Source organism: Opisthocomus hoazin, chromosome 1, assembly GCF_030867145.1.
Source record: "Opisthocomus hoazin isolate bOpiHoa1 chromosome 1, bOpiHoa1.hap1, whole genome shotgun sequence".
NCBI lineage: Eukaryota > Metazoa > Chordata > Aves > Opisthocomiformes > Opisthocomidae > Opisthocomus > Opisthocomus hoazin.
This window is the reverse complement of record NC_134414.1, coordinates 35,439,760-35,452,835: the sequence shown is the minus strand read 5'-3', so window position 1 is coordinate 35,452,835 and position 13,076 is coordinate 35,439,760. Positions and strand designations below refer to the sequence as shown.

The window sequence follows — 13,076 nt, the reverse complement described above, 5'->3', positions numbered from 1 at the left end:
TTCCAGTGCCTACATATAACAACTCTATTATAAAGAGTGTTTTCTGTGACCAGGCGTGAGTTCAGCGAGTACTTCTAGGTTCTTTATTCTTGACGAAAAGATACTGGTTATTTGGGTGCGTAGCTGTAGGGTTGTGCCCTCATCCTGCACAAGCCTGTCTCTTAACTGTGTGCCCAGTTTCAGTGATTACAACAGCAGACACTTGCTTACTCGGAGTGGGAGCTTGACATTTAAGCTTCCACTTTCAGCAGATCTTTATCTTGATTTTGGTTGTCTTGTTTTAACAGTATTGCTTTTCTAGGGAACGTGAGAAAGTGATGTAAAGCTTGAATCAGTTCAGAATCCATTCACTGTGTGATTCTTTATAACCCAGCGTCAGTATCTGAGACAAAAGTCATGTCTTCTCTAGGGCTGGGGTTTTACTCCTGTTCCCAAAAGTGGTGAACAGGTCTCCTGTCAGTGTTTTCTGTTGTGCACTCCTTATGTAGTACTGATCTCAATGTATGAGTGTATTTTAACATTTTTTGAAATCAGAAAATCAGATGGTGAAAGTTGTTGCTACCATCCTGTAGTACACATCTGTCTTGTTGTCTGATACTCTGTCTGATTATCCACTGCATCCAGTAGCTTTGGGAGGGAGGTAAGAGAAGTAGTAGATCAGTGTATTTTGCATTTGCAGTGTGCGGAAATGGAAGTTCATGTCCTGAGTGTTTTATCAGACTAGACACTGGGTTAGAAACTGAACTGTTGTTGTGCCAGTGTAGACCAACTGAACATACCCCAGTCATAATGACACGTAACTCTCAAAGTTGTCCAAAGTTTAAACTTCACGTATGTTTACCATGCAGAGTAGTCTTTTAGTTACTTAGATCACATTTTCTCACTATTCTCAGCTGTGACAATATACAATAATTGAAGTGTAACATTAGAAGCACTTTCTTATAGTCACGGAGTTGAAGCCATCTTGACACAGACTGTGACAGACGAACATACTTGCTTCATGACAAGCACAGCCTTACTAACATACATGAAGCTTATCCATTTTGGATTTTTTCAGGTTGTTATTGATAACACTTCCAAATGTATGTAAATCTTACAGGAAGAGGAATAGTAGAATATAATCTTACATTTCTTGAAGTATGAATGTAATAATGTTTTTCAAAATACATTTCAAACATAATGCAAATGTGAAAAATACCTGTCTGCCCATTCCTGAAGCCAATAATTCTCCCACTAAATGGCGAAGTGGAAACTAAAACATATATGTAGCTCATTAAGCGGCTTTAATTGTCTCTAACTAAATTCAGAGTCCTCTTTCTGTGCTGCTCTTCCTGTGACTTTAATACTTGTGAAACCAACAGTTCAACTGGCTGGTGGTTCTTCATCTCTGAGGCGACTGCAATATTGAGACGTTCGGTTACATACAGTTGGTACTTAGTGCTCACAGCCAGTCACATGATTAGGTTAATGACCTTGAGTTTGAAAAACCTCATGCTGTAGTTCACCCACATATTCATTGATAACATTAATTATATTTGCTCCCCCATTTGCTTCCCCATTCATTTTTTTCCATTGCAGTGGTCATCAGAGATTTTCACACTGTGGTTTCTCGATAAATTGGTCTACTCCAATCCGTACTGTAGAGATCTTGTCATCCCTACTGCAGTACAGTCATAAATACAACTTGTAATGAATTAATTTAATATGCACGCAGGTAAAATGTGCTCGCACTGGATTACAAGGGGCATTTTGATGTGAGGATTTGGTGTTCTTTTTCCTTGATCCAGAAGACAGGTAAATATTTTCAAGTGTGAAGTAATGCAGTGTAGTACTCTTTCAAGTGCCCCTTTCTTCCAATGTATTTTAACAAGGTTTTACAGCTGAAAGCTGTATATGGATCCCATCATGTTCCTAACAAGTTTTCTGAAAGGCTGTGCTTGGTATGAATAGAGGTTGAATTGAACCTGAGCAAATATTCAGTCCACTTTTCTACTCCATAGACATTCATAAGTTTCCAAAGTATTGCCATGTAATTGTTTTTCACAAAAAGATGTATTCTTGGCATTTTACTCCTTTTACAAAAAAAAAAAGTGAAAGCAGTCATACACGCAGGTTTAGGAAAAAAAAGGTAGAGCGGGTTTTGTGGACCATTGCCATTTCCTTGCTTTCTAGTGCATAAACTGCAATATCCAGAAAGAGGAGTACAAAAATACTGTAATGACTCATTCTACTTTGGTACAAAACAGTCTTATTCTTTCACTTTATCTCTGAGAGTTTAATGTGTAAGGTTATGGTATAGTTGATATTTCAAGTGTAAGTATACATTTGCTCTTGCTGTTCAATGTGTGTCTGTCTGCGTTAATTTCTCTGTTCACTCCAGTTTCAGGTCACTGTTAGAATGAAACTGTGAGGTCTTTTGGCAAAATGCCTAGTCTGCTTATAAAATTTTATGGCTCAAGGCCAGAATCTGTAAAGGGGTCCAAAGCCCACCATCTGCAAATACAGTTTTGTAAACATTTGCAATTTATTACATATTCAGAAGATGCACATATTTAGACATCTAAGTGACTGTCACTCCAAATACAGCATTGCAGCTGCAGTATTGAAGTACTGATTGGGATTTTTTTGTGTTGTCAAATCTGGTCATAAGTGTATACTTCACAAAACAGAATAATCTTTACTGTGTAAATTAAAAGAAAAAATGATGAAATATATCTGTAGCCTGAATTACTGTGCTCCTTTTTTTGTACTTTGAATGGTAACTTCAAGGTATTTGGGCACATACAGACATCGTCAGTAACAGTGGATAAGGAAAATATATATATAAAGAGTCATGATTTCAAATTGGTTAGATATATGAAAAAAAAAAAAAAATCTTTGTTATGTGTTTTTTAGCTGTTTAAAAAGAAAACTTGGCCCTGACCTAACAAAATGTCAAGGTTTTCTGTATTTGATGTAAGTTTCCTTAAAGGTAAGGTCCTGGTGTTTCTTATAGTGACTTTCCATTTCAGAGTAGCTGGCTCTAAAAATTGAATGAAGGTCATTAAATGGACTGTTTTTTTTTTATTTGTACTTGGAGAAAGTACACATTCCAGTATTTAATTGTTTTGTGATATTTTCCCCTCTGTAGACCTGAAATCTCACATTTCTACAAATACAAGGAAAAAAGAGAAAGGCTTTTGCCAAGTCATAGAATTCCATTTCTCTGTACTTTGGCTAACAAATGTAGCTGGCCCCTGATGTTGCAATTATATGGTCATTTTGCTACTTCCCCATATGATATAATATAATGGCAACAGTTACTTTTTGATAATGAATTACTGTATCTTTATTGTCAAGCTGTTTGCCCTAGCATAAATTAATCAGTTATCTTGACTTTGAAGGCAACTGATGTCAAAGAAAATAGCGCGTATGTGTAAAGTGTCACGTATCCGTGTGGGATTGGTGTCCTCGCGTATTCCTGTTTTCTTTTACGCCAGCTAAATATTCCAGGATTAGAAACTTGCTGTGGCAAGCACATGCCCACGTGTACGTTTGTGGGTACGCCTGTTGTACTGCCTTTTTGTCTTGCCTTCCCCCCCTCCCCCCCCATCAAAAGGAGTTTGTTCTTTTGCTTCATGATGAGTTTGAAAATGTCTTTGTCCATTCAAAATGGCTATGTGTCTGTAGAAAGTGGTTTGCTTGCAACAGGTAATTAAGTTCCTCTGTGTTCTTACGCAGAAAAATTACGTCACAAATTTAGATCTTCGTTTTTGTAGTAGATAGAGAAGAGAGATATTCATGCTGCTATGAGTGGACTGGCAGCCCTTCCCTCTGCAATGTTTTTAAAGATTTTTAGACTGGTCTTGAAAATTAGTATCCAGTTCTTCTGTCTGTCTTTCTGGGTTTTTTTCAGTGACAGTTTCAAGAAAGGTATTTTCAGAGAGATGATTCATACTACTATATTGAAGTGTTATGTGTTTGATGCCAATGTAAAAGGGACAGACATTTTATCGAAGGTGGGGAGAAGTGGGTGAGGTTGAATCTCCTCAGAGTCACGGGTGAGTGTTTCTCGTGGTCCGTTAGGTATATTGTCTCAAAATGCCAAGTTTTAAGAAAAGTTTTGGCATCTTCATGGTTTGCAGCTTCACAGCTCTACCATCAGTGATTTCCACTGAGTGAAAGGAAGAAGTTGTAGTGGTTTAGGGAGTGGGGCAGAGCATGGAAAACGGACTGTGCTGCAGGGACAGCGGCCGAACGTAAGGACTGAGACGCCTGGGATCTTGGCCCAAGGTAACGGCTGTCACGCAGGGAGCGGAGTTGATCATCAAGAGGCTCTGGGTTCCATCCTTAGCAGGATTTGATTTTTCTTACGCGGAGAAGAGTCAAATATATTACTCTAAAGCTGTGCTTTGATAAGTAGGGCAGGGTTGATGAAAGCCATTTGCAAAGCTTTGAAGCCAGTGATTAGGGCTTAGGCAAGAGAACTGATTCGTGACACGTTGAGACGAAGTTTGTCATTTTTAGGAGATGGTGTTGGTCTCATTGTCAGTTTTGGAAAGTTCATCATAGCCACATGTTTAACTGCAGAATTATAAAAATATTAACCAAGTTCCACATTATGCTTAATATAAGAGAAGGCTGTCAATTTTATGTTTCAAGAACTAGTGAAGAATGATGTATAATATAAAAAGGAACACACTGTGAAACTTCCCACTCCTAGAACACAGTCGCAGAGTCTTATTTTTTATAGACCTCCTTAAATAACTTTCCTTATTAGTAAATGCAGCAGGAGGGGAGAGGTTGTTTTATAAAACTGGATTTCTATACTGTATTTAAAGAGAATGCACAATCTAATTCTTTTAAAGGAGAAAAAATATATTTGATGGGTTTTTTTTGTATGAAATGGGGCATGCAGTCCCTTATGCTTTTACTTAAAATGTGCTTATAAACGATTGCCAAATTGAGAAGTCCATTCCTGGAAAGAAAGCATGACAGAATAGTTCTGTGAGTGCTGTAAGGTGCCACAAAAATGGTAATTTTAGAATTTGAAGTTTTTGTGAGGGAAACATCCTTAACTGCAGGGTTTTTTTTCAGCAAATCTGGCTTCAATATAAAAATTTAGAATATTCTCTAATAGAATATTTAGCAAGGTAGTTTGTTTTGAGGCTGGGCTTTTGGATTCAGTCCCTATCCTTCAGCCTTGTAACACTAATCACTTAGTTTTCTGATATTTTATTCAGCGGGCATTATTATTTAATGCCTTTTGCCTAATGTGGAGGACTAATGAAATATTGGCATGTTGTATGCCACCAAAATCTGTGAAACGAGCCTGTTATGCAAGGGCACTGGAACGAAGTAGAAGAAAGTGAAGAGAATAACATTTCACTTCAGATGTCTGATTTGCATTCTCAATAATTAAGATGAATATAAATTTTATGAAGATTATCAGAATCAGAGTTTCTTAGATTTTTATATGAACTATGTCCTGAGACATTATATTGGCAAAACATTTTTAGTAAAATCCTACATTTGAAGTAGAAATGTTTTGTTTGTTGGTTTGTTTTCTTTTATTTGATATCTCTGGCATTATTTCTGCCTTCTTTTGTAACTGCTCCACTGCTTGTCAGATATCGGCATCCTAAAATATATTTATATATTTCTCTGGAAGAGACACTTTTTTCCAGAAGAATAAAAATTGAGGAGAACCTTCTCTGCCAGCTTTGCAGGTCAATATCTCAGTCAGGAGAACAAACAAGAACGAACTGCAGAACCCAGTGTCTTAACTCAAATGCCCAGTTTAGGGTAGGTTTGGAATGGAAATCTGGGTGCCGAACTGGAGTGGCTGCAGGGCAGGGATATTCCTTTGTGCTGCTTGGGCAGACAGCTCCAGCAGAGAGGGGCACGCACATAGCGGGCAGGGGTGGGAGGCAGCTGCTGCAGCTGTTCGGTCGATGAGAATCGGAATCCGCAAACTCAATGTAAGTGGAAAACCCAGCGTTAGCAGATCGCCAGGATGTTGTAGCATCTTCCCCGTGGAGGAATGTGTGTTGTCCATCTCTTGCAGACCTGCTCAGCCAAGCTCCTTGGAAACTGTCTGTCTGAAATTGTTTCTTGGGTCTGTGTGTGCAGAAGGAATCGACAGCAGTTGTTTGGTGTTCTGGGCTATAACCATGAACCTTAAAAAAAATAATTACAAATTAAGTTTAAAAAAATCTTTTAAACATAAAATAATAAATATTAAAACAGCTTAAACAGTAAATATAAAATGTAAACACAGAATATAGATAAATTACAATTATCAGTATCAGATGCCATAACTGTGAAGAAAGTTTGGCTCTCACTTTTTGGGGGTCGGTAGTTAGTAGATAAGCTTTGTAGTTTTTCTCTCATTGAGGCTGCAGTGGGGTGTGAAACACCTCACAAAACATTCAAGCAAGCAAAGTGTTGGTTGTGCATAAAGGAAATACTCATTAACAAAAGAAAGCCATAAACCTCAGAAGCAGCGGGGCAGCTCTTTAATACCGGTGCTGTTCTGATGGAGCTGTGGCCCACGGGAGATTCCCTGCACAAAGACTGGACAACAGTGGAAGCAGATAAAAGCCATCAATCATAGGTGCCTAACACGATAAAAACTGTATTAACTGTTCTTGTATGTACCAGTTCCTGTTCCATCATCCTGAATATTGTATTTAGCTTTAAGGGTTCGTAGGGGTCAGGGAAGGGACAGGGACTAGAGCTGAACAAAATGTGTCGTGGGGAAGAGAGGTTGAAGAGAGTAGTGATGTTTAACTTGGAGATATAATCAATGTGGATACGAGGAGGTACGAGAAAGGACCGTGAATGGCATAAAGATAAAATAAGACACCCTTAGGTGACATTACAGAAGCAAGAAAAATATTCAGTAGAAGACAGGCACTTAAATTATAATCTCAAATGCATCAGTAGTTTTAGAAGCTGCCAGTTTATTGAGCAGCTCAGAGATTCAATACTCAGAATACCAAAAAACCCCTCTCCTAAACAAACCCCAGGATCCCGTGTCTGCAGATGGTCATGTACGGATGTGTAGGGAAAGAGCAGCGGGTCCGATCACCCGGAGGGTGCCTTTTCAAACTTAAAGCAGTCTGATGTGCACGGTTTAAGGACCTCACGAGCCAAACGCCGTATCCACGTGTTTGTGTTTAATAGCGTTGTCTGGGGTTTTTCTATCTGTGTATTTTTGTCAGCCCAGTTACACTTTTGGCTTCTGTGTTGTGGCAACGAGTCTCACAGTTGTAATTACGGTTTATGTTACATAGTCTGGCTTTTCCATTTACTTTTTTAGAAGCCTGCTGCCTGAGTTCATAATTCCATGGATTTCATTAACGGGAATATCCAGTTACATTAAGAAAAACTGCTTTTCAAAGACAATCATGACCCAAGGCTACCCCTCTAGGCAAGGCTTTCTGTAGGTGTTCACTGGGGGTGTCTTGTCACCTGTAGGAGATCCAGTATTTACTGGTTTGACTGTCCTCTGTGGACAGCCAGCAGGTTTCATCCTGGCCAGGACTGCTGTGTCCTGAGGGTGAATAAAGGTGATTCCTGGGTGTTGCAGAAGAAGCTGCTCATTACTCGGAACGAAACACTTTGCCCGTTGACTGCACAACATTACACATGCTCTTCTGTAAACGCTAATGGGTGGCTTTCAAGGTGCGTGTCCTGGGACCAAGACCTACCTGTCTAGAGCTCAGTGGCAGAACTTTTTTTGACCGATAAAACCAGCCTTCTGACCCCAAACTCATTCATACGCAGTGACGGGCAAATGCCACGTTACCTCACTTTGCAGGTGAAGCGTTCAGTGTGTGCTTGCTGGCCCTCGCTCGTAGTTAAGATGTTTCCATACGATAATGACCACAGAACAGGTTGGGTTCTGAGGCCCAGGATATTAACAGATCTCTCACTAATTCACAGGTACAGTGAGAGCAGAATCAGAGACTTTTCTGTCAAAATCACAGGAAGGTCTTTTTAATTAAACATAGGGAATTGTTCCTGCTTGCTGGGCTGTGTTCCAACTGTGTTCATGTAAAGGGAGGTTTTGCAGCGAGTATTGAATATCCTAATCTTGACTCCTTTGTTTCTGTTTTTCTAGGAGAAGCTCTGCCTACCACATCACATCCTAGAAGAAAAGGGCTTGGTAAAAGTGAGCATAACAGTTCAAGCATTGCTAGATGTAACCACAGTGAAACAAGCTTTATTCACATGAAACCACTCTCTCTGCTGTTACCAGCTCCACTGTGCCATCAAAGAACACAAATACTGCCCGTCTTTTCCAACTGCATTGGAAAAAAACAGTGCTCCAAGGATATTCTTATACTTCTGATTTTAAAACCATCTTTCAGACTGTACATGTGTGTTGAACTGCAAATGAGAAACTAAGCAGAAACATTTTTCTAGAGCAAATTGGCGCTTCACTGCTTTTATAGCTCACTTTGTACAGTACTTACTAAAACAGCCACCTCTCTGCCACTTAAAATGTGTGGAGTACGCAGCTGTCTTGCAGCAAGATACCTTCGTATCTTTAAACTGAGAATCACTGTAATCAGTTGGGGGGGGGGAAGGAGGGAGAGTAAATCAGACTTCTACCACGTTAGATTTTTCTGCAGTTGCTTCAGGCTATTGCCTTTGAAAAATATCCAGACATAAAATATTTATATAAATATTATTTATTAGTGAGTTGTTATTCATCCTTTGGATGCAAAATGTAAATTAGGAAACTGTATTTTATTACTGCTTTTTTGTGGTTAAACACTTTATTTTAATATAAATATTTAGTTATTTTTTATTCTACTTGGTGTGCAGTAGCTCTAGATCTCCGTAAATTGTATTTTCTAATACGTAAGATAAAAAGCAAACAAAATAGGTGCTTTTATTAAAGGAACAGCTAGCTGGAATGACATTCTTTATTTCTTGAATTTGTGGAACATTGGTAAAAATTTGTCTGCATTCCATTGAGTTTCCAACATTCCAGTAGCACTTTTCCCCCCACTAAATTGGCTGACACTGAGAGCACACCCGTTTTATTTGTATATAGATGTTTAAAAAAAAAAAGGAAAGGTGTACACTTGAAAAATAAATGTGAACAAATATTTTTGATTGCTTATTTTACTATGCACAAGACATTTAACTTTTGCCACAACGAAATGAATGATGTGCATTAGGATCGTGTGTCTTGAAATATAATTTTGCACTGTAACTTGATTTAAAGACTACAGCACTACAGAACAAATAATAAAAAGCAGCACAAGAACATTAACGAGAAGACTTACCAGGTAGCCAAAAAATGTTAATTGTTTTCTTCAGTGGTTTCTGCGAGAGGAGATAAAATTATCAAAGTGGCCAAAGGCAGCGTCCAAGAGCTGATCTCCCAGGTCCAGCCTGCTGGGTGCGGTGCTTCTCCCAGGGCCCCACCGTTCCCCTGTGGTGAGCGTTTGCAGGATCAGACCTCTGCTCCCACAGCAGCAAGAGGAAATCGGGTTCTTTTTCCTATCGCCACTTTAAATTTTTGAAGACATTTTTAAAAGCATAATTTATTATTAAAAACATCACGTGTTTTAGATCAAAAAGTTCCAGCATGGCGATTCTCACAGTATCTGGAACGTCCGTTCTTGTTTTGGATGAGAAGCTAGTGCGGTGACGTGGGTGAGCAGGGCAGGAGAGCGGCGCGGGGGAAAGGGCTCCAAACGCAGGCGGACAAAAAAGAGGCAACGTGTGGCAGGAGGACTAAATATTTCAGCAAGAGAAGGTGGGGAGAACTATTGTGTAAAGACTTTTTGTAAGACAGATGCATACTTGTCACTGCTGCGTATGTAGGCACGGTTAGAGGCACGCTGCGTTTACAACCACCCGTATTCCAGTAGCAGGCTTCCAACCGTTAATACAGCAGCTGAGCGCAGACTACGCGATTTAGCACCACAGGTCGCCAGGGTGCCGGTCTGTGCTGACGGCAGCGTGCTAGGAGGGGGGAAGTGGACGCGCGGACAGTGCGACGTGCGGTATGCACCGAATATCCAGTTACTTCAACCAAAGCAAAAGCGTTTATGTTGTCGAGGGAACAGAGGCTTAAATCGTAATTTTGATTGGCAGCTAGCATATTGTTTTCTATAAAACATACTGTGCACTTTAATGCTAAATTAAAATGTATTTTAATATTTTAGAGCTGCACAAATATCTGTTTTGTCAAAAAGCACGAGCAATGTAAAGAAAGTAAGTTTTCAAGTCAGAGTTTATCAAATTTTAAAAGCATTCAAAGATCAAGTATAAAAAATAGGAATATTGATTTCTGCATCTTGAGGGATAAAATGCAGGTTTCCTGAGTATTTTTTTACAATGTATATATGGCAACATGAAGCTTTGTAATTATTATTTTGACAAATCTTGGTTTTTCATAATTAAAATTTTGTTTTTCTCCTGATAGTGTCTTTCGGTATTTGCCTGGAGTTGGCTGTAAATGAATAGCTCTAAATATTTTGTAATACAGCTTTTTTTATGCAGTCTTAACCTGTACGGCTAAAAAGAGAATCTTCATGACTCTTTGTACACTATTTATATAATGTGCAATAAAACATGCATGGCAAATCTATACTACCCGAAGCAGTGAACACGATGTATAGAGAAAAATCTTTACTGTAGTTACAATTAAACTATATTATTTGTAGAAACCCTTTCACGACTGCCCCTGTGACTGACAGTTTCTTGCAAGAGAGATGGCGCTTGGAGAGCTTAACCCTGGGAGCGATGGATGAGGGCTTGGGGATGGAGAGGAGGAGGACATGACCCAAATAAGGGAGTTCTGCAGCTTGGCTAGGAGTGGGGTTGTACCTAAGTACAGGTTCTGCTGTTCTCTCATTTCTCTGATGAAGAGATTTGTCAAAACCTTAACCAGGTGATTTTACGGCTGCGTGTGTTCACGTTCAGTAGTGGATTTTGGAAGGAGAGGGTCTTTCTGCAATAGTCTCCTGGGGAGATCCTGCCTGCGACTGCCAAGGAAGCTCGCGTGCTGCTGTAGCTGTTGCAGTACAAACAGCATTAGAATCAGTGTGAGTTGGACAGGAAGAGTCCTGCTGTGGTCCTCTGGTGCTGCTCCTCGCTGGTCAGAGCCTAGGAGCAGGCAGCCATGGGCCCTGCCCAGCTGAGCCCTGAGCTTTGCCACCCAGAGATCCCACCGCCTCGCCCCGCTCTCACCAAGATGGTGCTGAGACACTCGGTGTCTGCAGCCACCAGCACAGCTGGTTCCAGCGCCCCTCAGGGGCTGGTGCCATCCTGGACCTGCAGCCTGTGGACAAGCGCAGTCAAGGGCCCCTCCTCATCAGCTCCCCAGCACCTATTTTATAAGGGCTCAGGGCAGTTTCCATAAAGCCTTGAGGTTACTGAATGCCGAAGTTCTCATGGACTCACAGGAGCCTGCCAGACGCTGACCTGAATCTGCTCCTGCTCAGAAGCGAGCGGACTGGAAGCCTCTCTCCAGCAGGAAGTCTGCAGCGTGCAGAAACGCTGAGTTTTGCCAAGAAAGCAAACAGCACGGGACAGCAGTCAGCTCTCGGGAGCACCACGGGGCACAGCTGACGGCTATGCTCAGCTCCAGGGCTGGAGCGGGGCAGTTGTTTGGGGAAGCTGACACAGGGATTGAGCTCCTGCTGGACTGTCCGTTAAGGACGCAGGCCATAAAGGTCCCCACAACTCTCCGCAGGATAACGCGAAACAGAATTATGCCATACAGATTTATCGAGTATGAAAGAGGGCTTCCCCCCCCCATGCAGGGCAAGCTTTTTCTTTTTCCTACCATTAACCCATGGTTTAAAAGCACTTACAGTAAATTACAGGGTTAAACCTGGTTTTTAATCTCCTCCAACGCAACACGCAGGTGTGTACACACCTGCTGGGGAATGAGAAAAATGGCACACCCCTTTCCCTTAAACACGATTACCAGCATGCCTTAGGCAGGTGACAAATGGAAAGCGTTTGTCGTGAGACGCCGCTGAGCACTCTGACCCCATGGCTACACTGTCCGCAGCGCTGGGCACAAGGCCGCAGGGCAAATGCCGCCGGCCAGCCTGGTGTCAGACATGGCCCTGTAAGCCATTTGCTGGCCACAACAGAGCAAGGTCTGGCCGCTGGGGGGGGGGAGGGAGCGGAACAACTGGAAGACGCCGCCACACATTAAAGAAGCCCACGAGCCTATTTTGCTGTTGTGTCCTGGCAGGAGTGAGTCAAGGTGGGAGCAACAGCGCAGGTTCAGCCAGACCCCGGGAAAGAGGAGATTACGAGCGACTGCTTGAACGCAAGAGAAACAGCCTGTGCTCTTGCCCCACACGAGGTAGCTGGCAGAATTACACCACTGGGAACTATTTTACATCTACAGCTGTCAGGCCTAAACTCTGCCGTCTTCTGTAAAACAAGCAATGTTGTTTTTGACAATGAGCTATCAGATCATCTATAGACAGGAGCTGCTTTTTTCAGATCTATCAGTTTCCTCTCAGCCCTGTTACGCCTGAGAAACCCATGAACACAGCATCAGCCTTTCCCTCTTAGCAACAAAGGCAAGTGGAGGAAAAAAAATCTCCTCCTTTACTAGGGACTGCTTCCTTCACCCAGTTTGCAAGAGGTCCTTAAGCATCATCCACGACCTACTCTTCAGATTCTTTGATGTTAATAACGCCCAGGACAGTGAACCACCCCGCACAGCAAGCGTCTGTCTGTATTCTCCACCAGCCTTGGTCCTTGGAATGTACTTGGGACAGGCCAAGGGAGAGCACACCACCACCTTGGTGTCATTAAGTTGCTCGATTGGTTGTAGCACTAATGACTTCCTTCAGCACTGACTGATGAGGTGAACCCTGGTATTTAATTAGCAGGAGGCACGCTATTGTTACTCACAGCCTTTGCGCAGCTGCGCTAGACATCACCTCCAGGTCCCAAGCACACCCCCCCACGGGCAGTCTGACACCAGCTCATCGGCTGATTCCCACTTTGACCGAGCAGGCAGCGTGCACCTTCGTGGTGTTGAGAGAGCTTTAAAAGCACGCAAGAACTTCCAAAACACTTACTCTCAAGCACACAGA

The 13,076-nt window shown here is 41.6% G+C and overlaps 1 protein-coding gene across 7 annotated transcripts in view; it reads left to right on the top strand.

The window, feature by feature from the left end:
* LRCH1 (leucine rich repeats and calponin homology domain containing 1) overlaps positions 1-10,662 on the top strand; it is a 144,899-nt gene extending 134,237 nt beyond the window's left edge. For 4 of the 7 annotated variants that reach the window (XR_012764121.1, XR_012764122.1, XR_012764120.1 and 1 more), the window contains one exon: positions 8,108-8,193. Coding sequence is in view for 3 of the 7 variants with exons in the window: in XM_075422074.1 (XP_075278189.1) it covers positions 8,108-8,221 (114 nt within the window). In the remaining 4 variants the exon portion in view is untranslated. Of the gene's footprint in view, positions 1-8,107 lie in introns of all 7 variants that reach the window. The other 3 variants (XM_075422074.1, XM_075422065.1, XM_075422055.1) reach the window with 1 other exon arrangement.
* The last annotated feature ends 2,414 nt before the right edge of the window (positions 10,663-13,076 follow it).